Source organism: Syngnathoides biaculeatus, chromosome 20 (assembly GCF_019802595.1).
Source record: "Syngnathoides biaculeatus isolate LvHL_M chromosome 20, ASM1980259v1, whole genome shotgun sequence".
Classification (NCBI taxonomy): Eukaryota; Metazoa; Chordata; class Actinopteri; order Syngnathiformes; family Syngnathidae; genus Syngnathoides; species Syngnathoides biaculeatus.
The window spans coordinates 5,827,762-5,854,556 of NC_084659.1; the positions used below are offsets into that span (position 1 = coordinate 5,827,762).

Sequence of the window (26,795 nt, forward strand, 5' to 3'; positions counted from 1 at the left end):
CAATATTTGAGGACTTTTATGTATGTGCACTCATCTCTTTGAAAAGAGGAAGCGTCAACCCGCTTGTAACAACACACACAAAAAGGTCCAAAACCCAGATGCACAAAAACAACAACAAGACACGACCAACTCACACTCACACTCACACACATCACATACCACCAACACTACATGTAAGAAACCAACACCACACAGGTACACACACAATTTAAATGATTGCAGGAAAAGTGTGCAGATTCATTTCGTTCAAAACATTTGTTGTGCATTATTTATAATCAATTTTTAGTTTTAATTTGATCATTTTTGTTCTGGTGCTTTGGTGATACAAACTCCCCCCCCCCCCCCCCATCTTCCATGGACCCCTCCCCCAAACCCCCCCGAGGAGTTGTTCATTGAATCCCGCCTTACGCTATTTCTATTTTTAGTCATAAAATGACCTCACAACACAAAAGGAAAGGAAAACGAACCACAAACAACAAACAAACACAAAGACTAGATCTTATGGGACTAGAAAAGGACTCAGACCGAGTCGAGAACTGACTAGAAAAAGTTATAGGTCAGGGACAAGAAAAAGACTGGAGCCAAGAGAACGAGGACTTGAAAAGCACGAGGCCTCAAGACAAAGAACTGGCAACAGGAGACCGAGGACTTGAAAAGTATCCGGACTTAAAAAAAAAAAAAAAAAAAACGTAGGACCAGGACTAGAAGAGAACCACATACACGGACAAATAATTCCAAGACACACAAATCCACACAAAGAATCACAGTCGCACACTATATTTCCCCCAAAAGAGCAAAAATGAAGCAGGAAAGACATGTCGCCGTGGCAACAGCATCCCAACGACCGCAGCCTCCCGTGAATTGCATCAAACGTGACGACAGACAAGAGCAAAGTTTCTTCGATGAAGAAAACAATGACAATAACAGTCATTACATACACTCTACTGCCCTCTAGTGGATGGAATTAATCGTCCATTTTCCAAGCCGCTTATCCTCACAAGGATGAGCGCAGCCGGCACGTGCTGGCCAAATGCGCTTGATATCGTAAGGGCAGGTACAGAATTAACGGACGTGTCACCAGTTGATGTAAGAGAGGGAAAGAAGAGATGGGTCTCCGGTCAATGTCAGGACTAATAAGAAAAAAATAATAATTAAAAAGCAACGGGGAAGTCGGAAGCAAAGATTCAAATCCTGCATGTGATTGTGAGGCAGACATAGCAGTGCTCCATTAGCAAATCACGCTGCCCCATCATAAATATTGCACTAAATGTTTTCGAGTGCGCCACCTACTGGACAAAATCACTTTCTACACGATGATGGCTGTGAAACCTTTAATATCATCACCGTATTTTTATCAAATATCAAACAATCATCGCATTCGCCAAGCTACAATAAGACTTTGCCACTTCCTGTCTCTCAAATTTCCCAGAGAGAGAACAAAAGTTAATTAAAAAAAAAAAAAAAAACAAAAACCTCGAGCTATTTGGTTTGCCCAATGAGAAGTTTGGAGGAGGGAAAAACCTTCACGGTACGGAGATGTGAAAGGGGCTCCCGGGTATGTGATCGTCCCCCCACTTGGCCATGAGGATGTAGTTCCCGGCTTCTTTCACTGTGTAAGTCACGTTGTACATCCTGTGGCCCGCGTGCTTCACGTAGACCTCTTCACACGGGGCTCTGGGACCGTGGACTCCCACCATCAACATGTTGCTTCCTGCGTACACACCACAAATCAACATCTTTCACCATCAGTGTCATGAAAACGTTGCGAGAGTTTGATGCGAGTCCAAGAATGCACCCCTTGGTACTCGTAGTGTAGTCCTGCGATTTGTGCCTCGTGAAGTAGGTGCAGGACTCATTTCGAGGGCCCTTTTCTTTCTCACGTCACTGTCATGGATATTTGGGAGGACTTAGATACAATATACAAAGAGTAATACTCCAGTCCAACAATGAACTCCAGCGTCGTTGTCATATTTTCCTTGGAATTGTGCCCACCGGAGTTTCAGAGCACTCATTTCAAGGCCCTCTTCAGTTCCTTTAAAATGTCATGGAGAATGTTTTTGTTTGTTTTTTTTTGTTTTTTTTTTTTTTTGAACAATATACAAACCGTTTAAATACAGACAATAGAACCGTCAAGATCAATCAGCCCAAGAGGACAATCCGGACCATAAGTACAATTGGGAACATCAAGCGCATCGGCACAACCGGGATCAAACACCTACCAGCTTTGCTGCAGTCCAACATGAAGGAGTTCTTCTGGCCCAGAAAAGCCTTGGACAGGCCGGCCCCCCTGGAGACCACCTTGCTGGCGTCAGAGTAGAATTTGGGCAAAGAAGCGAAGGCCCCGGCTAACCCAGATGACGACTTGGTGACGCTTCCCACCAGAACTGAAGAGGTCTCATGAAGACCGGGAGCTCCCAACAAGCGAGGACCTGGGGGACGCGAGCAACATGAGGACAAGAACTGGAGTGGCGGGCGTCAATCTTGGCTCAGCTGTCCCTCGGTTCAATGAAGAGGTGAGACATGGTGAAAATGATTTTGGTGAGTAGTACACAACTTCTTAAAGATTGACGAGAAAAGCTCACAAATTTGCCTTTGACGGCCCAAAGTCTTCAATTTTTGTCTCATTTGGTGAGTGGAGGGAGGTCATCTTTGTGCTTCTGAAAAGTTTTCCCGTCTTGGTTTTCTGTGTTCAGTTGGACTTGTTTTTTTCCCCACAGTGTTAGATGACGGGAGACCGTATCTGATGTGAACAATCTGCCGATCTTGTCCCGTTCATTGAGCTAAGGGACAGCTTTACTTGGATTTATGGTCCGAGCCAACCTGAGACTACGGTTTTGAAGGGGCTGCCGATGATGTGTTGGGCTCCCGCATACTTGATGGAGATCACGTAGCTCCCGGGGGCCATCGGGGTGTAGGACACTTGGTAGCCTTCAGAACATTCCTGACAGCTCATCTGGACTTTAGAAGGACCATCGATGGTCACGGAGAGCGCGCCGTCGCCGGCGTTACACGTGTTCACCATGAACTCCGATGGCACACCTATCAAAAACACATCATCAGGCACACATCAGTCAGACCAAGTGAGAAATGACATGACTTGGGACTTGCATAACCCAAGAAATGACTTCACTTGACTGCTCGGTCACCTGTAGTCCCACTCTCGAGGCCCGGCCCGGAGGCCGACACCTTGCTGGGGTCTCCTACTTGACCGGGCTCTCCCACGCGGATCTTGAAGGGGCTTCCGGGCACATGGCTGCCGCGGAAGCGGACATCGATTGAGTGGATGCCGTTCTCTTTGGGGACGAACCTGATGGCGTGCTGATCTGCTGACGGACACAATTCGTTCTGGACCCATTCTGAAGACGTGGGTTTCAGAGTGAGAATCTGAAATCTTACCGCCATCCAGCTGGCTGATCAAACATTCCTCTGTGGCTCCAGAAGGCGCCTGGATCTTGGCATCAATGGCACCTCGGGCTCCGTTTAGCTGCACCGCAAAGGATGCTTCCTGGTTCACCTTCAGACCAGATTCCTGGACGATACGAACGTCTACCGATTATTCAGAATGTTTGGAAATGACATCAAGGCATCAAGATGTTTCTGGCTCACAGCTGCCAGCTATAGCTGACCTAACTTGGAGTCTCACCTGAAGCGTGGTGACGGTTAGGCGCCGGGCGTCGTCTGACAAATTGGCCACAGGGACCACGAAGGGTGAGTCTGGGATATGCTCATCGTTGAACTTGATCGAGACCTCGTAGTCTCCTGTTGGAACAAACGTGATGGGAAGATGAGCATGTGAAGACAAACGTGGATAGAATTTGCGTTTGACGGGGAAACGGGTCTGACCGGGCTCCTGGACCACATAGGAAACGCCACAAGAACCATCCTTGCAATCCTCAAAGGCGATCTCCGCCTTGCTGGGACCCTCCACCGCAATAGACAGCCCACCCGCACCCGCCTCTCTGGTCCAGATGCTGAACTCGGCTGGGACGCCGGCCACGCCTCGCTCCAGCCCCGTACCGCCTGCCTGTACCTTGTGGGCGCCGCCCTCTCCCAGGGGCCCCACGGTGAACTGAAAGGGGCTCCCGGGAACGTGTTGCCCGTGATATTTCACGTCCACCATGTGCGCGCCCATTTCCTGCGGCACGAAGCGGACGCTGTACGTGCTGTCCTCGCCTCGGATGATCTCGGCGTCCTCGCACTTCCCGCCCGGACTTGTGACTTGAGCCGCCATCGCCTGGTGGGCCGCCTCTCCTAAGAGAGAGAGAGAGAGAGAGAGCGCGCTCCAGTTTAGAGGATTAGGAGGAAGTCATTTCTAAAATCTGTGGTGGCCTAAACATGATCCGAAGGACCGAGCCACAATCACAACATATATTTAATGTAATTTATGTAATTCTGCGCTGAAGGCCCAGGAACCAAATGAATGCGCAACTGTTGTTGTGCCCGCACATACCCTCCTGCGGTGGTGACTTCCCACCGAAGCCACTCAGATTTTCCCGTGCCAGGAAGTCTCCAAAGACATCCCTAAAGGGGTCTCCAACTTGCGTGCTCTCCTCCACGCGGACTTCCCGCTTGGTCTCGCCGCCACGCGTCTTGCTAATCTCGGTGCGTTCGGTGCGGGTGTACGTGTGGCTGCTGCGCGTGAACGTGCGAGTCACCCGATCCTGTGCTGAAGCCAGCTGAAACCAGTTGTCTGCAGAGTACAGATATTTGGTCAGTGTGCTTCAGTTGAAATGTTACACGTGACTACTCCAAAATAAAATGACAAGGCAGGAAGTGGGTCATAGTTTACCCGGGATCTTGAGGTTGAGGTCGCAGGCGCTTCCCACGGTGGCGACGGCCGGTGCCGGCCGCTTCCTGGTGATGCTCTCCTTCATCCGGCCCTCGCCAAACACTTTCACGGTGAAAGGACTTCCTATTGCCGCGGAAAAACACGCAGGAACAGGTCGTGTGACTGTGATGGAAAATGTAACAATTATTTGGGGCGCTTACCTGGGACGTGCTGGTCGGCAAATTTGATGTTGACGATGTAGTTTCCAGGCTCGCTGGGGCAGTAGGTCACGCGACACGTCCCGTCCTCCACGTCCTCACAGTTGATGTCTACTTTGCTGGGACCCTCGATGGACAGACCCAGACCTCCATAACCTGTCGCAAGAACAAGAAACACACCCGCTTAGAAAGGGCAGGCAGGGAGTGAGCAGATGTCAACATACCTGCGGTCCGGGTGTCGACAATGAAGTCGCCCACCTCGAAGGTGCGTCCCTCAAGCACTCCCGCCCCGAACACTTTCACCTTGCTGGCGTCGCCGATCTCGGACTGCGCCACCATGATCTTAAACGGGCTGTTGGTCACGTGAGCGCCGCCCTTCTTCACACTCACCACGTGCTGGCCCACTTCCTTGGGCGTGAACGAGATACCTGACCGGTGGAAAAGACCAGTGTGCTTTTTTTCCCCATGACAGCTTTTAAGTCATCGTCTACTGCCGAGGTGGAAGTAAGTCACATTCGCGCTAAGCATAAGTCTCGAGTCCGACCTTCTTCAGTTGTTCATGCAAATCCAAAGTTACGGTGGCAAAAAATCCAGCCACTCAAGTCGAATTTCAGGCCAGTTCATTTGTTAGTCTGGCTCAGCAAGCCATAAGAGATTTTTAGATTTTTTTAGTTGAAGGACTTGAGACTTACTTTCGAGTTTTAGTCAAGCAGGCCCCGATTCTCCAAAATTGGCGACTTTGAACGTTTCTGCCGGTTAATCAACGCACCAATGTGTCTGTTGGGGAGTCTCTTCAACAGGCACGCCTCTTCGCTTCCCGACGGCGCTTGAATAGTCGCCATCAGGCTGCCCAGATCCGTCTCCGTGATCCTCAAGGAGACATCGGTCGCCGTGCCCACGTTGAGCTGAGACCTGGCCACAAGGTCGTCACCTGGAAACACCAAGAAACGAGCTGCAGAACCATCCAAAAAAAAAAGTGGCCAGACAACGACAGAGTTACTCTGCGTACAGATAATTTTGGCGGCGAACGGGCTTCCGGGGATGTGTTTGTCATCAAACTTGACAATGATGACGTAGTCGCCGGGAGCCGTCGGCAAGTAGGACACGGTGCAGGTCCCGTCTTTGTTGTCCTTGCAGCTGATCTCGGCTTTGGACGGGCCTTCCACTGCCAGAGACAAACCGCCTGTGCCCACCCGGACCATCAGTCACAGTCGTTCAGCGAATGGATTTTGTAGCACTTCCGATATCCCTGGAGAACTCTCACAGTGAAAACTAAGTCAGTGGTACAGGTACGCCTCCAAAGGCTTTAGGCTTTGTCCCTATTGCATTTTCCAGCTCACGATAGTCACGTGCAGGATTCTCTTGCGCAATTTATTTCGGTATGTAATGAATATATTTCACGGAGCTCTGACAAACGGCGCCACCTTACCTTCGCCGGCGTCCTTGGTAGCAATTGTAAAGATTGCCGGCGTGTTGGCGACGCCGTGGCTCAAGCCAGTGCCAAACGCCGTCACATGACCACTGTTAATGGCATCCACGAAGAACTGGAGCGGGCTTCCTGCAGTAGACGGGGAATTCACAAATTGCTTTCAACTTCCTGTTTGACAAAACTTACGAGTCGCGGAGGACTCGGGGATCTCTCCTGATGCACTGAGCTTGAGTGAAAGGCGGATCGATTCTGTGGTATTGACACATTTATACTCTCACAAGTATCAAATATGAGTATTAAGTATTGATATCTATTTTTTTTTTTTAATGTGTGTGTAAATGCAGAGCAAGGAAACATGCTAAATGCCCTAACGGTATCGGTACTTTAAAAAATTGCCCCAAAATTAATTGGGTCAAATTGTTATTGAATCAAAATTGTGACCAGACCCCCCCCCCCCCCATCATTTTGAACACCAGCCTAAAAAAAAAAAAAAAAAAAATCAATTTTCATCTAAGATGAATACAACGTAAAAACAGAACTGGACTGATTTGAATACATATGTCACAGTTAAGGTCCACTGTGTCATATGTGACCCATTTTCTAAACCAGAAGTAAATTAGTAATTTTTTTCAAATGTGGTGTTTTTGTGTTCCCTTTGATGCCTATCAGTCCATCAAATTTTAAAAGAGGATTTGAATGTCTTGTCCATACGTATTCATCACATAATACACCATAAAACGCAAAAGCAAGTCACGATCCGTAAATGTCAACACCATCGTGCTTGCGGTAGCCACCAAATGAATGTTTCCCCCGTTTTGAGGTACACACCGCCGAATAAGAAGTACCTGATTTTTTTTTTTTTTTTTTTTTAAATAAATTATTCGATATCTATGCAAAAGCAAGTTTTTCTGCTGCGGCACATACAGTAGAAGTACAAGGTTCGGACGGCAGAAATACCCGGAATATGCTGGCCGTCGTATTTGATGTCCATCTCGTGCAGGCCACGCTCGCTTGGCGAGTACTCGACTGTGACGGTGCCGTCCTTGTTGTCAGCTACGTGCGGGCAGGCCAGGCGACCGGACGGCATCCGCACCTCACCTGTACGCCGCGCAGCGACGACATCTCAGCCCACTTACCGGAGAGCCGAAACAACAGCAAGGCTCACCTGTAATTTGTCCCGTTTGCACGGTGAAAGGAATGACCAGACTGAAGGGACGGAGCGTGGCTTCCATCCCGCCGGCGGGGATGGCGGGATCCTTGGTCGCCTGCAGGGACGGACGGCGTCAGACAACTACGCTTTTTGCATTCCTCGGGGAACTTTTCAGCGCATTTCATGTTAGTGCACACGTAACGGTCGGTGAGGAGCTCCACCTTCAGGATCACACAGGGGGTGCGGGTTTAGCGGCAGATCATGCAGAAGAGATGTTTGTTCGCGACAACTGGCCAAAGTTGCAGTTTACCTGACACCTTGCCAGTGGCCTGATGGGAAGAACACAACACTTCAACAACACGAAGAAATGAGACCACCTAAACTCGACTGGATGTCGACGGATTAGCTTGTTAATGAGCCTCTTCATTAGCATGTGAAATAAAGGCGTTCATGAGCACGCCACAGGAGGATGTTAATTAGCGCGGCGTTAGCGACGGCACGCTTGCGTAAGACTCACCAGTACGTGGAAAGGACTGTCGGGAATATGCTCGCCTCCGAAACGGATCGTGATGACGTACTTTCCGGGTTCTGGCGCCGTGTAGTAAATGTCAAACGTCCCGTCCGCATTTTCCACCACGTCCACGTCCAGCTCTGCCCCGTCAGGTGTGGACACCTTGCAGGTGACCTTGCCTTTCCCGGCGGCCTTTGCATCCACCGTGATGACAGTCTCCTCTCCGATCTGGATGGTGGGACCAACACCGGACCCTGGCCGGATGGCCACCCTGTCAGTGCTGATCATTCTTACAAACAAGTTGTTACCTCTATTGACGTCCAAGTTATTCCATTCACAAGGTCACACTGGAATGAGAATCCCGACTTAGTCTAACTTTTAGGTGTCACAGACTAACCTGGTCCGTGTCCTCCAATGGAAACTGTAAGACAACAAGATGCGAATTAGCCCCGTAGGTAATTGAAGGACAGGGAACGGGGAGACAAAGCTGACCTGTGACCAGACACTTGCTGGCATCCCCGGTGGGTACGGCGTGGATGCGGTACGGCGAACACGGGATCTCGTCCCCACCATACTTGATGGTGATGGTGTAGCGGCCTGCCATGTCCGGGACGTAGGACACCGTGTAGGTTCCGTCGCGGTTGTCCCGAATGTTGGCCTTCTTCGGCTTCGTCTCGGGATCCTAAATACAAGCGGACGTGCCCATTCAGAGTCAGAAAAAGAAACCTTGACACAAAAGTGCTTCCCACCAAAGGTCTCAAAACGATCCAAGTAGTCATGCGTTGACCATTCGTCCATCTTTTCCTCTGTCCAACTTACAACAAGCTAACTGAAGAATCGGAGCAAGTCACAGGAGGACAGTAGAAAAAAAAAAAAAAGGATTGCCAAGGCCTGTTATGTCTGCTCATTCAGTGCAACGTCCTCGAGGAATGACTCGAGCGTCTCAACATTCTGGTTCGAGACCAGTGGTGGTAGCAATGTGACATCAAGTCTGGACTTCTCAAGCCATGAACAGAATTGTGATGATAAAGTTAAAGACGACGAAGATGAGGAATGAATGAATAAGTTAGCTGGCGTTCCAGAGTCGGTATTCGAATGTTGAGATCAAAGTAGTTCCGATGAATGACATTGCTTTAGGAACAAAACAAGGCAGCCAGGATGAGATGTCAGGTTGATGTTTTTGGAAGGAGGAGCGAAAGGGAATGGGGAGGTGTGTGTTGTTGGCCTTACACAGGCTCTCTTAAAAATGGAGAACGGGATGGTTCTCTTGACTATCTGAGATTCCCAGACACGTGTGTGCCAGTCCTGCACAAACACGGCGGCTTGGTGCTCGCACCCATCGGGACCCTGCATCCGGCGGCACAGGAGGTCACACGGACAGTGTCACGGTCAGTTATCGTGCGCTCGTGCTCGGAGGCAAGTTTAAGGTCACAGCGGAGTGTCCGGGACAGGCTTCTGGGACTCACCAGGATCTGAACGCTGAGCAGTCCTTCGCCGGCATCTCTGGCATCAATGGTAAACTCCACCGGGAGACTGGCAGGAACACCGGACGAATTCAGACCGGGACCACTGGCCCGGACCTTGCTGGCGTCATGAGGCGGCAGGGTCTTAATCTTGAACGGACTGAAAAGGAAACATTTTTGCCGTTTTATTGCCAGAGCCGTCTTGAACGGACGCCGGAGCGAATGGCTGCCCCTCACCTTCGAGGGACCTCCTGCTGGGCGTACTTGACGCAGATGGTGTACGGACCGTCGTTGGCGGGGGTGTAATTCACGGTGTGCGTCCCGTCACCGTTATCTATAACACTGACGGGCTCGTTGACACCTGTGCAATGAACAAGTTCATCTTCAAGGCTTGTGACATGTTTGGATTCGGTTGACCAAAGTGAACTTCTCAACGCTCCACTTTTGACATTCAACAACTTGTTGCTGCTCATTGATGTGGTCCAGCGATGATAAGTTTTGGTTTTACCCCACCAGGTATACAGCAAAAATACATGTATTTATTATTCACCGATAAAAGATCCAAATTAATACTGCAAAACGTGTGGGTGAAGAAAGTACGTGGAATGTATGTCATAAATCATTTTGAAGACAAGATAGGATCGCCTGCTGGTGTGGCAACCATTTCCAAAAGAAAAGACCAGGAACTGAACACCCAATTGAGGATATTTTCTGTTTCGAAGGTTTGTTGTGTTTTTGAGAAATGTCACAAAACATAATGGGTGGGGGTCTGCTCGCTAATGTCACCTACACATCGCTATCCATTTCCCAATCCTCACCTGTGGGCCCGAATATCTGCACCTCCAGAGGAGCGACACCGGCCTTGCTGCAGTCCACCGTGAAGGTCTGAAAGATGTGAGCACGAACACCGCTTCCGAGCCCGGGGCCAGAGCAGCGCACTTTGGTGGGATCCACCAACTCCCGCACAGAGACTCGAAACGGACTTCCTGACATGAGCAACCATGAGCTCGCTCCATTTTTAGAGACGGTAATGCTGCAAGTGGCCACGCGGGCTCGACTCAACCTGGAATTGGAAGTCCTCCAAAGGTGATGTTGACGTCGTACTCTCCAGGAGTGAAGGGAAGGTACTCAACGCTGCAGCTGCCGTCTTTGTTGTCCTTGCAGCACATCTTTGCCTCTGACGGCCCCTCAATGGCCAGGCCGAGACCCCCGGTGCCAGCACCCCTGAGGAGAGCAGAAGAGAACAAAGTTGGGGACCTGAACTTGCTTAATTTCCAACCGGCAGCTTTCGGACAAGTCCGAATCCTTCATGGTAGATTGTGAGACCTTTTTAGTGACGTTACCTGGTCTCAACGGTGAAGCGGTTGTGTTTGTTGACCAGACCTTCCCCCAGGCCTGGCCCGTAGGCTCGAACTTGACTTGGGTCGCACCCTTCACTAACAGACACCCTGAACGGACTCTTTGGTAAAGGGTCATCATCCAACAACACCTCAATGACATGCAGACCTGGCAAGATACCAAAAAAAAAATTTCCAAGACTCGTAAACTGGAGAAACTCGTGAGTTGGGGAACTCGGGTCCCACTGTAATAACTCCAGTCAAATTCCTCACCATCCTCGAACGGCGTGTACTCCACGTGGTACGTCCCATCGGCCTTGTCTGTAATGTAGGCGTCGGTGCTGGTCCCCGATGGATTAGAAATGTAGGCTTTAACGTGGCCGCCAGGCTTCTGGTAGACACTTCTGGCGTCAACCATGAAGTGTGTCGTGACTTCTCTCAGGACACCTGTTGAGAACAGGAATGTGGAGAAAAGACAAGTCCAGTTGAAAAATAAATCATCACGTAACATTCAGATAGCTGCAAAGTCTTCAGCAACTGAAGCACGGCGAGCAAGTATTGATACATGCTCCTCATCTTCGTGTTCGTACTTGCTCACCTCTGGCTTCCACACCAGGTCCGTAGACCTTGACGCCGCTCACGTCGATTGCTGCATCCACGTGCAGACGTGCAGGGAACTTGGGCACCAAGTGTCCTCCATATTTGATGGTTATGGTGTACACACCGTGGGACTGAGGAACGTAAGTGATGGAGTAGGTTCCATCGCTGTTGTTCTCCACGTGAACTTCAGCTTTGGAGCCCGACTCGGAGATGATCTCAATGGTGAGCTCCGCGTCTCCGGCTTTGGAGCAGTCCACGATGAAGGAGCTGGCCTCGTGCGCTTTACCCCGCTCTAGACCGGGCCCGCTGGCAGTCACCCGACTGGGGTCAAAGACAGACTGGACGACAGCCTTGAAGGGGGACCCGGGGACGTGCTCGTCGGCAAACAGAATGTTGATATTGTACTTGCCACACTCGGTGGGCAAGTAGGACACAGAACAGGAGCCGTCGCCATTGTCCTGGCATTCAATCTTGGCCTCACAGGGACCCTCCACCGTCAGGCCTAACCCACCGGTTCCCGCTCCCTTTGTGTCAATAGCAAAGGGGGCTGGTTTGCCCACCACGCCACCCTGAAGACCTGGGCCGTAGGCTCGCACCTGCGGAAACTGTTGAGGTGAGTGAAATGATCGCAATCTTTGACCAAACCTCATCATCATCCTGGAAACTCACCTTGGAGGAGTCAGGAGGCAAGACGCCCTCCACCGCCAATGGACTTCCTAGGATGGGGTTCTCGTCATAGCTGATTTCCACTCTGTAAGGCCCCTCCTCAGGTGGAATGTACCTCACCGAATGAATCCCGTCGGTGCTGCCGGACTCCAGCTTGCACGGAATTGGTCGGCGGGACGGAGAAATGATCTTCACGTCTAGTTGGCCCTGACCGCCTGCACCTGAAGTACTGATCCTGAACTCCTGATCCTTCCCGACGTCCACCTCTGATTAACACATCAACGACGTCACGAGTGAGCTACGCACAAATTGCCCAACACGGCGAACCTCCGCTGTCAATAGCTAAAAATATGGATTACTGCCGCACAAAATGACGCCCCGACATCAAGGTTGATCATCGCTGATAGATGCCACGAGATGTCAGAAAATTAAACTCCAACTCATTTCAACGTAGTTCCTTAACACCAAGGTAGTGTATTAGTGAAACTCCTCTACACAGGTCCTTCATATCAGAATTTCACAAGACGGTACCGAGGTATTAAACCTTTGTCTAAATCAAGCCTCTCTAATAATTTCAAATTTGATTGTCGCGAATGAATATTGAAAGGGGGGGGGGGAGGAGGGGGGGCGGTTGGGTTACTTTAAAAGAAAACTTTACTGACTGTTGTTCAGGCCGTGAACTTGAACCTTGCTGATGTCCAGAGGCGGAGCCACCATGACGTGAAAGGGACATTTCGGAATGGCGTCGCCCCCATGGAGTACCGTGATGGACAAAATTCCCTGAAGGACGAAAAACAACCATGAACGTGAAAGACGCACGATCAAAAAAAAAAAAAAATAATAATAAAATCAGATATGAAACTCACCTGGTGGGTGGCAGTGTAGCGGACCGTGTACGAGTAGTCGTGGTTGTCAATGATCTCAAAGTCCCGCACAACTTTGCTTGCATCAGCGCCTCCAAAACGGACCTCAGGCTGGGCTTTGCCGGCCCCTTTGGTGTAGATCGTAAAGTGTGTCGGCTTTCCTGCTTCAACACCTTCATCGTGACAAAACGTGGAAATGGTCAATGCCAAAACTCACCAGAAATATGGACATCGAACAAATGTTACTCATATTTCGGAGCTTACCCGATTTGAGACCAGGTCCTTCTGCTCTCACTTTGGCAGCATCGTGAGAAGGTTCCACTTTTATCCCGAAGGGGCTGATGGGAATTTCCTATTTAAATCATAAAAAGATGATTACTCTCCCGTCCCCGTGACCTATTAAAGGCGTCCTGGGATCCCTTTTGAAGGCATGATATGCTGTCATTGAGTTAGTTGTCAAAGTGCATTTCCAGTGAACGTCTGGTTAGGACATCTGCCTCACAGTTCTGACGACCACGCGACGAAATATGGAATAGTCTGTGTGTAGAGTCTATGTTCTCCCCATGCTTGTGTGGATTTTCTCCGGGTACCCCGCTTTTCCCCCCACATCCCAAACCCTCCACGATAGGTTGATTGAAGACTAAATTGACCGTCGGTGTAAATGTGATCGTAAACGGTTGTTTATGTGGCCTGCGATTGGCTGCCAACAAGTTCAGGGTGTACCACCTTTCCCGCAGAGCTATCTGGGATAGGCTCCAGCACGACCGCGAGCCTTGTGAGGATAAGCGGTACGGAAAATGAATGAAGTGCGTTTGCGACAGTTTTTCCGCTCAAATCAAGGGACAAAGTGGAGCCACGGTTGGCCAAAAACTGTCAGCTGTTTGTTGAACGGGACAGTCAAACACACAACTACCAGATGGAAACGCTCACAAGGAGCACGGAATACACGTTAAGACGAATCTAAACATGCGAGCTTCTGATGTCATCCAGCTTGATCACAGAACGAATTCATCTTGAAAATGAAGGTAGCACTGCGTTTAAGTTCTTATTATAAGCAGTTTATTATCACCAGTTGTTTCTCTCTCTCTCTCTCTCTCACCTGGTCAGCAAAGAGCACCATGATGGTGTACAGTCCGGGGTTGGGGGGCGTGTACTTGACCGTGAAGGTGTCGTTGTCGTTCTTGATGATGTCAAAGTCGACGCCGGCCTCGGCGGATCCGAGCGCGCCGGGCTCACGCTTGACGCCGATGCTGACGTCACCTGGGGGGGGCCGAGGGGCGCAAAAGGCCAGCTGTCACTCCGTGGTTGCCGTGAAGACCCGGGAGGAGAAGCCAAAAATCCGTCGCTCACCTTGTCCTGCCTCGCTGCAGTCCACCGTGAAGTATGTCGGTTCATTGGCCTTGAGTCCGCTTCGCTCCACGCCAGGACCAAAAACCTTTACGTTCTGTGGATGACTCCCCTCTCCGATGCTCACCTGGTACACAAAACGTGTTTAGGAATCGCTTCAATCGTCTGTCCTCAGACTTTTGCACAGAAAGATGACGTGGGGGAAATTTGATTGTTGAAAAAGAAACATTTTCAATCATTTTGAAATCACAATTGTATTCATTGATTTTGTATCTTATTAACTACCAAAACAAGCGAAATATTGACTTAACAAAACATTGGCACGCCAAGGGTCATTGAATTGTTTTTGAAAATAAATGCATGTATACTTGTCCAACAAAAATTCTCAATATTGTGGCATTTAGCAAATAGAAACAATGTTGGGAGTCCTAATAGATCTAAAAGAGGAACATGGCATGACTTTATTCAATGTTTGTCTTTTTATCCAAGGCCATGACCATATCTGCTTTTTCTGCAGTGCGCGCTTTGGCCTCTTAGGGGCAGTGTGGTGCGACATTCATGAAAAGGTTTTTCTTTGATTTTACGATCGTGAGAAGCCAAAATTGGAATCCCGATTGCATTTTGATGAATCGTTTAGCTCGAGAAGAGGTGACAGGAAGAGACCGCGGTACCCTGAAGGGGCTGTTTGGAACGTTGACGTCAGCCCACGTGACGACGATCGTGTGCTTGATGGCTTTTGTTGGGATGTAAACGCACATGAAGGTCTCATCTCCGTTGTCCGTGATATCCATGTCTATGGGGCAGCCTTCAGCATCCTTCAGGTATACACAGACAGAAAGTGGCTTGAGTACTCGGGACAATTATATTTAGATACTGCTAATTAACAACAGAAGTTATCTCAGGCCTTTTTACACGTGACGCAAGCCATTAACACTCCCATCAGTAACCCTGTAGCAACGGCGGGTAGGGAAAAACTCCATCCCAGAATCCATTTTCTCCGGAGCGACCTATCTGTCTCGGCCAGTTGAGTCGCGGGACAGGTGGTCGCTCAAGAAAATACGACGGACGGGTCGAATGACAAGAGAACAACGGACACGACATCTGGATCATGGTGTCCGAGTACGAAGGCGGGCAAGTCCTCACCTGAGCGTAGAGCCTCAGCTTGCCTCTGCCAGCTCCTCGGCCGTCGACGGTGAAACCCGCCGGTTTGTTGATGACGCAGCCGAGGGGCTCGAGGCCCGGTCCGTAGCACCTCACCTGCGGAAGAGACGACGACCCGTTGAGCTGGCGGAAACCTGTCCGGGACAATTTGGTGCCTGTGCAGTGCCACCTTTTCTTGGCGAAGGTCCGTTGCTGCAGGCAGTATGTGCGCTATGAAGGGGCTGTCCTTCACGTCCTCGTCGTCGCATATGACGTGGACGGCGTAGTCGCCGGGCTCGGTGGGCCAGTACCTCACGTCACACGAGCCATCTCCCTTGTCGTCGCACTCAATCTTGGCCTGAGACGGACCTTCGATGGAGAATCCTGCCAAGCAAAAATCAATCGTTTTCAGTCAGGCACATATTTCCCCCCCCCCCCCCCCCCCCCCCCCCACCGTTTTGAGGTGTGACGACCTACCCAGTGTTCCCACCTCCATCCCGATGGCCTCCACCACAAAGTCAGCGCTCTTTCCTACCGTGCCCGTTTCCAGGCCGGGACCCCAGGCTCGCACCTTCTGAAGTCCGGCTTTCTCGCTCACATAGACCTCAAAGGGACTGAATAAAAACCCAGAAAAAAAAAACATAAAAAAAAATGTGACACTTATTGAAGATGGCGGTCGCTTGAAAGTTTCACCTGCGTGGGATGTTGTGGCCCCCCCAACTGACGGTGACCGTGTAATTTCCTGTCACCATGGGGTAGTAGTTACATTCGTAGAGGCCGTCGTCCACCTCGACCGCCTCCACGGGTACGTCCAGTCGGTCTGTAGTGAGCATGCGCAGTAGAATCTTAATGGCGGCTGCGTATCGCCTCCGAGGATGCGTGCTGAAGATGCTCACTCTGTCCTTTCACTACCACTCGGAGCTCGCCGGTGCCGCCCCCCCGGGTGTCCACTTTGAACTCTGCCACCTCCTCCACCCGCAGACCTTTGGGTTGCAAACCGCGGCCAGACGCCCTGCAGGCGTTCGGGTTGCGGGCTGCGGGGACCAATCAGGCGGAGGTTAGATTGCGTTCAAATCGGCTAAAATGACACGCAGATCGTCACGCTTAGTTGTGGGAAAGGAAAGCAACGCAAATGTATTCATATAAGGCATTTCATACGCTCCGTAACTCAATTTGCTTTACACGATTCAAAGTATTTCAAAGGAAAACCAGTTTGCAAACATTTAAAACTAATGGAAAAATGAAAATACTCTTAAAACAGTAAACAATTCAGTGGAAATGCTCTTAAAAAAAAAAAAAAAACCTGGAGAAGAGAAATAAAGGTTGAAATAACATCCGGAGAGGAGGAAACAGATTTCATCACTTAGGCAAAATAAGCAACAAAAACTAAACGTATCACAGGTAAAGCCACCGGACACAGCAGTGGACCATGGCGAGGTAACGTCCTGGTTATTGACAAGCGCGCCACAATGACTCAATCCACACGCAGACACTAAACACGCTCGGGTGCTGCTGAAGACGAGGAAGCTGCTCAGGACCAGGCGGACGGAGCCATGCTGGCTGCCAAGCTGAATTCAGGGGCCGGTCACGAGCTCGACCCCCGCCTCTACTAACTTGGTCGTCTTGGTTTTGGCGGCGTCGGAGGGGGTCCTCTCCTTGGCGGGGTGCGGACTGACTGAGGAAGAACCTGCGCCGGACTGACCGCAGACACCAGCGGGGGCGTCGACATGTTCCGTGGAACTGACCCAGGTCGCATCATCAGCCGTTCAAATGACACCATCAAGTGTCCAAATCACAGCGTCAGGTGTCTCGTGGGTCATGCGTCCAAATGATGTTGCCAAGCGTGAGTCATGTGAATCCAAATTAAAAGCATACCTTGGCCAATGAGCACTGGGAAAGGACTCCTGGGAATCTGCTGTCCAGCAAACGTGACGTAGACGGTGTGTGTCCCCTCCAGGACAGGAACATATGTGCATCTAAAGATGCTGTCACCCTTGTTCTCCAGGACCACCTCCACGGTGTCCCTGCGACCATTCGAGTCCACGATGGTCACGCCCACATCGCCGGCACCAGCGCCTGATTTTGGGGGGTAGCACATTTAGGGGACAGAACGCAGGGACATGAGGAGGTTTTAGGGCACGGATGCGGACCTGCTGTGTAGATGTCAAAGTAGGTGGGCTTGCTGGCCAGGTTTCCCACGTGTCGCAGTCCGGGACCGCGAGCCTGCACCCGGGTCGGGTCCCCTACAGCTTTGGAGACGTGAACCATGAAGGGGCTCCCGTTGATGTCCTGGCCCGCAAACAGAACCTTCACCTGGGACGGGCAGATACACGTCAGCGGCTGGGTTGTTTTCACTAGCGGTTTGATGGACTTACTTTATGGAGACCTTCCACTTTGGGCAGGTAGCCTACAGAGTATGTTCGGTTTATGTCGTTGTTGGGGATCACCCGGGCCTGAAACCAACACAAGAAGTGACATCGATTTCCCTTGAGCTCATCCAGGTAGGTCTGGTGTACCCACCTCCTCGGTGTGCCCTTCCAAGTCCTCAACATAAACCAGAACCTCGCCCATTCCGGCCTCTACCGTTTCCACAAGGAACTCTGATGGTTTGAGAACTACGTTCCCTTGAGGTTCTATGCCTGTGACGCAAACAAAAAAATATTTCTTTGTTTTTGACCTTTCACAACAACAGCGGCGGCGGCCACATTATTTCCAGGTGGCAAAATGGCACCGACTGACCGACCCGAACTGAAAACAATGAGAAAACCTTGCGTTTGGTGGTGCAATGTGATAAAGTCCTTGAAACTACTGGGAAGTACATGACAGCGCGGTGAAATACCTCGTCGACGAGGTTTTGACAAACAGCGTGTCCATGAATTGTGATGTTGTTCTTCCCACCTGGCCCAAAGGCTTTGGCCTTCTTGGGATCCAGCGTCTTTGCCCTCAAGGGGGCACCTGGCTTCAATTTGGCTTTGGGAAATTGAGACAAGTAGGTCATGACGGAGTGCTCGTCCACACTGGGGTCCACAATCTCCTCTGGAGCGATGACCTGATTACACACGACAACGTTCGGAGAACTAAGAAAGAACGATGCCACAACTCATAGAAATTGGACATGTAGTCACGCGGGAAATGACCTGCGGTACGCCCAACCAGTCGTCTGCCTGTTGCATGGCTTCTCTGGCATTCTCCACAGGTTGACTTGGATCCCAAGTCTCCCAGTCCGGACATAGACCTGAAGGGAGAATGACACTTTGAAAGACCGGCCAAATGCTACGTGCCATCTCTTGGTAAGCATCGAGGGACTGCTGGTCTTACCAGGAGCACAATTGTCCACCAGGGCCCCCAGGGCCTTGCCGTCCCTCCAATCGCGGTGGAAGTTGGTGATGGGCATCTGGGGCACCTTGTTTTGGATCCAGCCCAGAAGACGCTGCTTGGGCGTCAGCTTCCTCGCATCCTCGTTGTCCTCATCCTCCCACATGGGCATGGAGATGGAGTAGTGCAGGATCAGCGTCCAGATCAGCCCCAGGATCAGTTTCAGGTTCCCATCCACAATGGCTTTTGAGTCTGGTGTTGTTTGGGGAACACAGGAGGGGATGCGTTAAAGAAAAGTCAATTGCTACCGCTGACCTGAACTGAAACCGTGACGAAAGCCGTGGGATTTCACAACCAGATACATTTCAAAAGGTTTAAATATTCCAGATATCATATATATATATATATATATATATGAAAAAAAAAAAAAAACAATAGTAGTGCAAAAGAATCTGTGAGTGAGGACGGAAGAAAAATGCATTTCATGTTGCAAATTGTTGCCCAAAGGGAGGATCGCAACACTGCTTTGTGCCGGACATAAGGGACAATTTGGGAACCGAAACTTCCGGTTTGTAGAAGGTATTTTTTTTTTTTTGTTCGGGTTCGGATTGTTCTCGTCTTTGTCTTGAGCAAAAATATCCGCCTCAGTAGAGGTTGTTTGTGCTATTAATCCAAATATCAGAAATCGCAATTAATTAGCCACTCCCTCAGTGGTCCTGTTAACTGTATGCAATTTTTCTGTTCAAATTTAAATTAGGGCCAGCGTTCCATCGACCTTCCTGCCAATTTACCTCAAGTGACATCTTTTTTTTCCCGACACTTCACACATTCTAACTTTATCTGTGAAGGCTAAAACGGTCCTTCCAGGTTTCTCAACTGCTCGGCTTGGCCAATAGACGTGGATTGGTTTGTTTACCAATGGCCTCACCTGGACGTTGGTGTGACATTTATGTGTAAAAAGAGACATATATGGCTCATTATTAGCATATTGACCAAGGGGAGGTTCCAGCTCCTTATTTTAGATTTTGCCCTTTGTGGATTTGAATAGTTGTTGACTTGTTCTTGCCCAATCAAACGTCTGTGAAGGATCCTTCGTCTTAGCTCGCACAAAAGACTTCTTTGTCCCAGACAAACAGTCAGTCCCCATGGCAACAGGACAAACACAAATCGTGTGATGTCGGCGGGTTCGTGTTCACGATGAGCAGGAAATGGGACAGAGGAGCACACAGAATGTGTTTGTTGGGCTTGTTGGCTCCTGGGTGCATTCCTGCACCCCGAAATTATCGCTCGCCCACAATGCTGCGACGCCGGGGCCCACTTTGACCCGATTTCGACTCAAATAACCAGCGTCCCTCGACCCAAAGACATTCCACCAACGTGACTTCAGAGCGCGACGTAATGATGAGGAATCAGTCATTCAATCATTCATTCATTCACACCATCGCACAACACACACGGAGGCTATAAAATACAGCAGCTGACACCGAAGTCCAGTAAAATGGCAACGCATGTGTGTGTTGTGTTCACTGTTTTGCGTAACACAGATGAACAGGCTGTCGGTCACGGTTGGTAATAAGATAACCCGACAAAAATCATACACGCGCAACCTTGCCATTCTATTACTGTGTTGAATTATCTTTCCGGTGAGGACAGAGATTGTAGTAGTCGCCTAAAATGTGTTTCAAACACTCGCTAGTTTCAAATGGCCTTGCCGAATGATCGTGTTCAAGTTTTCGATTGGTAGTGTATGCGAGATGCATGAAAATAATATTGTGATCTATGCGTTATGTTATGGGCGTATGGCATCGTAAAGCATAAAAAGAGTTGTGTGTGTGTGCGCGCGCTTCTATTTTGAGTCCGGGGGGGGGGGGGGGGGGCAAAAGTCAGCTGTCGCAGTGTCACTCAGGACCCCCGCTCCCCGGAAAAACAGAGGCCCACCCCCACAATCCCACGTTCGGATTTAAGCCGATGTTTTGAAATTAAGCTTGAAATGTGTCATCAATGAAGTCTTTTGGGGTCTGCGAGATTCTTGCCGACTCCACACTCACCAATGGACACCAAGCGGACGTGTTCCCGTTCCAGGAACTCCAGCGCCACCGACACATTCTCGAGCTTCATTTGGCGGAAGTTGGGCCTGCTGTGGTACTTGCGGTACATGTTCTTTTGGCTCAGAACCTCGAGGAGCGCAATGAGCCGCAGGCCATCCGCCAGGTCCTTCTGCAGGTCCAGCATGCGCTTGTGGACGCCCTTCAAGTGCTCGTTGCACCACCGCGTAAACGTGTTTTGCTGGATCTTCTTCCAGGGAGCGTCCTCAGCCAGGTCCTTCTCTGTGGCAGGCATCTCCTCTGCTTCCCGCTCATCTTCCAGATCTTCATCTGCCACAAACTTGTGGAGCTGCATCATGGTGGCGGCGGCGGCGGTCGGTGTCCTCCGTGCAGCGTGGAGAGCGCGCCAGACCAGCGCAAATGTGGCACGAGGCGAGCCTCCGCTGTGGTAGCGAGCGTGTGCCTCAGTGTGAAGGACTCCTCGGAATGTTCCTCCCAGACCATAATAACGCAAAGGCTGATAGCCAGCCGTCCAGTCATTGGACCGGAGGGCGACACGGGGTGGGCAGGGGGGAGGGGCAAGGCCGGCCCTGCTGTATTTTTACGAGTGAGAGAGCTCAAGAGGGAGACTTGGGGACGCTGTCTTGTCATGAGCTGACTTTTTTTTTTTTGTTTTTTTGTTGCAGTTCCACAAAATGACATTTTACACACACTCTCTCTCTCTCTCTCTGTGATGCTCAGAACGACTTCATCTAGTTCCGTCCAGAATTTCTCTTTCGACTCTCGGTCACGTCCAACCTGTGAGGCATTGCCGCTCATCCCATTCTACTACATCACACCCTCAATTTCAAATTTCTGCCTCATCACTCGAGCCGATGGTCTTTTCACCTCCAAGACATTCGAAGACAGCTCTTCCTTTCAACTCACCCCTACTCCATTTCTCTTCCCATCATCTCCATGGTAACATAATTTAAACCCTGCTCCTAAACTTGTAGGATTCCTACAAGTCCACCTGCTCTCTATGTCAACCTTTCCCCGAAATCATCATTTCAACCAACTCCTGAGCTTTTCCTGTCACAATCCCTACACTCACTTGTAGGCTCTGCGCATTCCTCTTCTTCTTCTGCCAATGAATCCGCTTTCCTCCTCTTCTTTGTCTTTGAGCCACAGTAGCTGAATTGCCTACAGCTCACTCCCCCCGCTCGTGCAATATTTCTGAGCAGAAGTAGGACGAGTAGAAGGACTTGTCTTCCTCGAGATGTTTTCCACTACTGTGTACAAGGAAAACGACTTGGGCACATTGGGAGATGACTTTATACACTACAAGTGAGGCAAAACAGGTCTTGGGTCTCCAACTGGGTAACTTGTACTACTTTGCCAAGTTAGTTACATGTCATTCACCTGGTGTGCTGAATTGGGCGTGCACTAGAATATGGACAGTTCAGCAAACTAGTAGGACATGGAATAAATGCTCAAATTGTCTTGCATACGTGACAAGATGGCTTACAGTTGCTCAGTGATCCTCCCTTGTGACGCTCATGTGACGACGAACCAACGTTCATCCACGGGCGACCCTTCACCTTCACCACCGCCGTGCCGAGAGTTTTCATCTTCTACAAATATTGGATAACAAATGGAAAGTTTGCTGACTGACACTAACAACTTGCACAAATGCGGCAAAGCAGGTGAAGACCGAAAAAAAAAAAAATGGACGCATATTTGCTTGGATAACGGGCTGTGGGTGAAAAGGCACACATGATACTAACAAATATTTGTGAACATCAAAATTAGCAATAGCATTAGTAGCAATTGCATATCAAACAAAATGTGCACATGAGAAGGTGAAGAATCAAGTCAACGGTGACGTTCTCTTCGTTTGGATGTCTCGTTTCCATGGAGATTGAAATGGTTTGTGTTTTGATGAATTGCTTGATTTGACTGTTCAATTCAATGCAGTGATTTCCCTTTGTTTTTTTAATTGCAATTTATATTTGTTCATTTGGAGTCAGGAATTTATTCTTATTTTTGTTGTTGATTTGTGTTTTGGTGAGTCTCATGTGGAAGAGAAGTTAATTTTTTTTTAATGTTGTTTCAATGAACTCTGGAAGGATTTGTTGAATATTTCCCGAATGGCGTCTAGATTGAAACGATCCGTTCTTATTTGCTACTTTAAAATGGGAATTCTTTGCTCATTCGTTTTCCCCAATTGATTTTTCATTTCCCAGTGAAGCGAAGGATGAATTTTCGACTTTGGTGTGTTGTCGGCTGACTGTTGTGGCCCCTCCCCTTTAACGGCTCGCACTGCAAGTCCTTCCCCTTTAAGTCCTCATCGATCCTGCCACTGTGTTTTTGTGGTTCTGTCAAGTTTACTTTCCGTCCGAGGTGACGCTCAGCTGGTAAGGCAAATCTTCCCGTTAGTCTTTCAACAATATGCTTCTGTTTTGTGTCCCCCCCCCCCACACACACACACCTCTAAAATTGATCATTTTGATCACACGCATTGATGAGTTTTTAAGCGTGGTTAGCTTAGCCTTGCTAGCCAGAATTAGCCTCGCCAAGCTAACGTTTGCACGGGCAGCTAACCGCTCTTTGACATTTCATTTTGGATACATTTTGTTTTTGCTGCGCTTCGTTGAAGGCGCCCACTTCCTGTTTACTAACGTGAAGTCAAAGGTTAAAACATCAGCGCAAGTCATAGCACGTCCACGTACCCCCCCCCCCCCCCCGCTCGTGTGCCGGCGTCTGATTGGCTGCTTGGACGTGAGGTTCTTTGCCGGGTCCACCTCAAGTCCGCAGTCCATGTCATGGCACTTTCGGACAGGCTCCGTGGACGTTCGTGTACTTGCGTGTCCCTTTGGAGGGAAACAGCAACAACAGCAGCAGCAGCAGCAGCAGCAGCAGTGCATAATTGATTTACATTAAAAAAAAAAAAAAAAAAAGACACATTTATTGATGAATCGACGTCCAAGTGTAACATTTAATTCTGCTTTGTTCTCTGAATGCTCGCTGGTTTGACCTGTGAACGTAAGCGGCAGGGGCATCACAAGCCTCCGCAGGAATGCGATTTGCGGGCCCTTAAGCTGCCGTTTTGATAATTGCGCTCTTGTTTCCCCAAAGCTTTTGATTCCATTCCCGCTGCCTCATGACCCACACGCAGTGTGCGAGCGTGTCGACTTTTAAACGTTGCGTCGGCGGCCTTCGCAGTCCAGATTTGTTGCGCTTTCAATTTCCGCTTTCTGCCGCTTCAACACGAGGCCACAAAAAGAGGAAGTCGGGCATTCAAATCACTTTTCTCACCACGTTGTACGAGTCACTGATAACAACTGTATGCGAGCACGACATATTTGTGACATAACCACAAATCTGACCTTTTGTGTTTATTGTACAGGCCACACCCAAATGTCCCATCGATCCCTCTACGACATGGCAGGACGCTAGCATGCGACACTGACACAGAGTGTCCAAGTGGTGGCGCTGCTGATTGGCGCGCACGTGAGCCATGGACGACTTCGGCAGCAGGACGTACGGCACCAGCGGCCTGGACAACAGACCTCTGTTCGGGGAGACGTCGGCACGGGTAGGACGGCGCTCGCATCATTTCCAGTAAATCTCCAGGGGAGGAAACGTGGAGGAATATTTTTGCCTCGGGAAAATCGTTTTGTCTGAATCCACGCACGCCATCGCTGGCCTGGTGGGATTTGCGTCAATGACGCAACTTGGATGATATTCCAACATAAATGGTGCAGCAACACATGTAGACTGTTGGAAAAGTACTCAGGCCTATATATTTTTTTCTCTATCATCTTGTTGTGTCGCGATGGAAATGTTAAACGATTTGATATTCATCATGTGATCTTTCTTTTTTTTTTTTGGGGGGGGGGTCCCCAGGATCGCATCATTAACTTGGCAGTGGGAGGATTTACGTCTCTCGTCGTGCTGGTATGTGCGCATCGCCGTGTGTGTGTGTGTTTTCCTGCGCGTCAGCAATTTGACTTAACGTCACCGCAGCTCTTTTTATTCCTGAAACACTCGAGTCAGCACTTTTTGTCTTCTTTGGTTCGGCCTCGGTACATTTTACACAGTTAAAACGTGCTTCACATCACGGCACGATTATTATTATTATTTTTTTTTTTTTTTACATACATATTGATTTATCGTCAGACATCTCGGAATTCAGAGCGTAACGCGGATGACGTGACGGACGGATTTGTTTACCTTGCAGGTGACCGTCATCAGCTCGTTCGTGTTCCCCTCGCTGCCTCCGCGACCGCTCAACATTTTCTTCGCCGTTTGTATCCTGCTCGCCTGCGGATCCGCTCTGCTGCTGGTATGCTCGCAAAACCCTTCTTTGACTTTGGCCAAAAATGAATCGGGCTACTTTGCTGCATCCCCCTCAGATCTTCTGGTACCGCCAAGGCGACCTGGAGCCCAAATTCCGCAACCTGATCTACTACAAGCTGGCGTCCATCGTGTTGCTGTGTTTGTGCGCCAACCTCTACTTCCACGACGTCAGGTGAGCCGGCGCCGGACGGATGGGACTGGACCGGCCCGGACACGTTTACTCGCGCTGGGAAAGGGAGACTTGAAGGCACTTCCTGTCCCGCAGCGAGACTTGAAGGCACTTCCTGTCCCGCAGCTGTTTGCCGTTTGTCTGATGAGCCTCACAAACGACACAATGACGTGAACCCTCGACTTTGTGGCTGTTTTGGACTTGCTGTTACCACGGCGACGCCGGCCAGAATCGGAGGGGCCAACGCAGTACGGGAAGCCGTTTGAGCATTTAGCCCAGATTCGGTGCTAGTACACTGTTTTGTTTGGTTTTTTTTTTCCCCCATCACTAGTAAGACGTTTTAGCAGCCCAGTAGAACAACAGTCTTGGGAATAAAATACAATTTTTAAAAAAATCCGCTACTAGTGGCACTTTTGTCCTGCTAGTATGCATTGAAACATTACGAGTAAACTGAAGTGCTGCAACACAAACACAATTCACGTTACACACTAGTAGCACAAAAATGTCTACTTGATAGTTTTGCCTCACAAGTAACATGTAGATGTGTTGTTTTACTATTATGCCAAAGTTGACTAAGAAATGTCCTAGAGTAGCGGGGGAAAAAGCTTGACGCAAGACTGTCATTCTACTAGTGCGCTAGCTTTGTCTTACTAGTGAGGCTTTTAATGATGATGAAGGCTTTACTATGGGAGTAGGCTCTTTGTCCTCACTAGTAGGAAAACTACTGTGCATATTACCAGTGAGGCAGTAGTTGACAAGAGTGACTAGTGACCTAAAATTCAATGAGTTTACATTTGGCACATTACTACTTGTGCTAGTAGTGCGCAGATGTCCACCAGTACATCGTTTCATCTTGCTAGTAGCACGCAGTTAGCTGACACGTACGGCAAAGGTGGTCCTACTATTGGAGCTTCCAGGAATGTCATCCAGTAGTGGATAAACTATTGCAAGACAATCATTGTACTAGTGAGACCAAAGAGCGTACTAGTACACGGATGTCAAGGATAAATAAATGCTGAAAAGGTTTTCCCGCGGCGCAGAGCCTGCCCGAGTCGAAGACAATTATGCAACTTTTATTTCCTTCTATGCCAAATGTCAACTCTTTCCACACGTTCCAGGTAGCTTAGCAGAATGACTGACGCGTTGGCGAGCGCCAGTGAAACGTACGCTGAGCCCCGAGATGTTTTGTTGAGAGGGATGAAGGAAAACGCGCCGCAAGCCGCAAGCCGAAGCGCTTCCACCTCCGACTTAACACTCGTTGTTGCGACCAAAAACACCACAGAGGAGTTTCTTTTTTTTTTTACATTTGACACTTTTAGCGAGCCCGAAGAGTACAAAGCTCAGCACGACTTTTGGAGTGTTCAAGCCACGTTTTTGTTTTGTTTTTATTTAATATTTGACGGAATAAATACAAGTAAACTGAACCGAGTCAG

At 49.5% G+C, this 26,795-nt stretch overlaps 2 protein-coding genes across 12 annotated transcripts; one reads left to right on the top strand and one right to left on the bottom strand.

Moving 5' to 3' along the window:
- Nucleotides 1–920: 920 nt before the first annotated feature.
- flncb (filamin C, gamma b (actin binding protein 280)) lies at nt 921–25,199 on the bottom strand. Of its 7 annotated transcripts, none has more exons than XM_061807073.1 (48): nt 22,360–22,465; nt 20,856–22,277; nt 18,811–19,059; nt 18,630–18,727; nt 18,391–18,541; nt 18,013–18,131; nt 17,868–17,945; nt 17,643–17,805; nt 17,368–17,568; nt 16,389–16,526; nt 16,186–16,312; nt 15,970–16,106; nt 15,683–15,876; nt 15,496–15,609; nt 15,024–15,167; nt 14,356–14,479; nt 14,105–14,265; nt 13,270–13,357; nt 13,009–13,178; nt 12,805–12,922; nt 12,146–12,408; nt 11,475–12,081; nt 11,150–11,323; nt 10,883–11,045; nt 10,603–10,763; nt 10,358–10,525; nt 9,777–9,900; nt 9,543–9,699; nt 9,307–9,423; nt 8,569–8,758; nt 8,474–8,497; nt 8,083–8,330; nt 7,581–7,680; nt 7,373–7,513; nt 6,416–6,544; nt 5,996–6,169; nt 5,756–5,917; nt 5,211–5,414; nt 4,990–5,142; nt 4,790–4,912; nt 4,451–4,690; nt 3,844–4,251; nt 3,644–3,759; nt 3,397–3,529; nt 3,147–3,323; nt 2,821–3,039; nt 2,220–2,429; nt 921–1,711 (listed from the first exon to the last, which is right to left on the bottom strand). In XM_061807073.1, exons 2-48 carry the CDS (start codon nt 21,208–21,210, stop codon nt 1,524–1,526), a joined length of 8,202 nt encoding a protein of 2,733 aa, XP_061663057.1. In that variant the 5' UTR covers nt 21,211–22,277; nt 22,360–22,465; the 3' UTR covers nt 921–1,523. The 7 variants fall into 7 exon arrangements, with proteins under 7 accessions (XP_061663057.1, XP_061663058.1, XP_061663061.1 ...); XM_061807074.1 differs by having other exon boundaries at nt 943–1,711; nt 11,475–12,072; XM_061807077.1 differs by lacking the exon at nt 20,856–22,277 and adding an exon at nt 23,575–23,619 and having other exon boundaries at nt 944–1,711.
- Nucleotides 22,715–26,786, top strand: tmem243b (transmembrane protein 243, mitochondrial b). 5 transcript variants are annotated; one of them, XR_009793050.1, is made up of 6 exons: nt 23,094–23,248; nt 24,241–24,429; nt 24,741–24,791; nt 25,075–25,179; nt 25,250–25,440; nt 25,471–26,786. XR_009793050.1 is itself a non-coding variant. In XM_061807099.1 (6 exons), exons 2-6 carry the CDS (start codon nt 24,352–24,354, stop codon nt 26,482–26,484), a joined length of 354 nt encoding a protein of 117 aa, XP_061663083.1. In that variant the 5' UTR covers nt 23,094–23,248; nt 24,241–24,351; the 3' UTR covers nt 26,485–26,786. The 5 variants fall into 5 exon arrangements, 4 of the variants coding, with proteins under 4 accessions (XP_061663081.1, XP_061663082.1, XP_061663083.1 ...); XM_061807099.1 differs by having other exon boundaries at nt 25,250–25,365; nt 26,481–26,786; XM_061807097.1 differs by having other exon boundaries at nt 22,715–23,248; nt 25,075–25,440.
- Nucleotides 26,787–26,795: the final 9 nt, after the last annotated feature.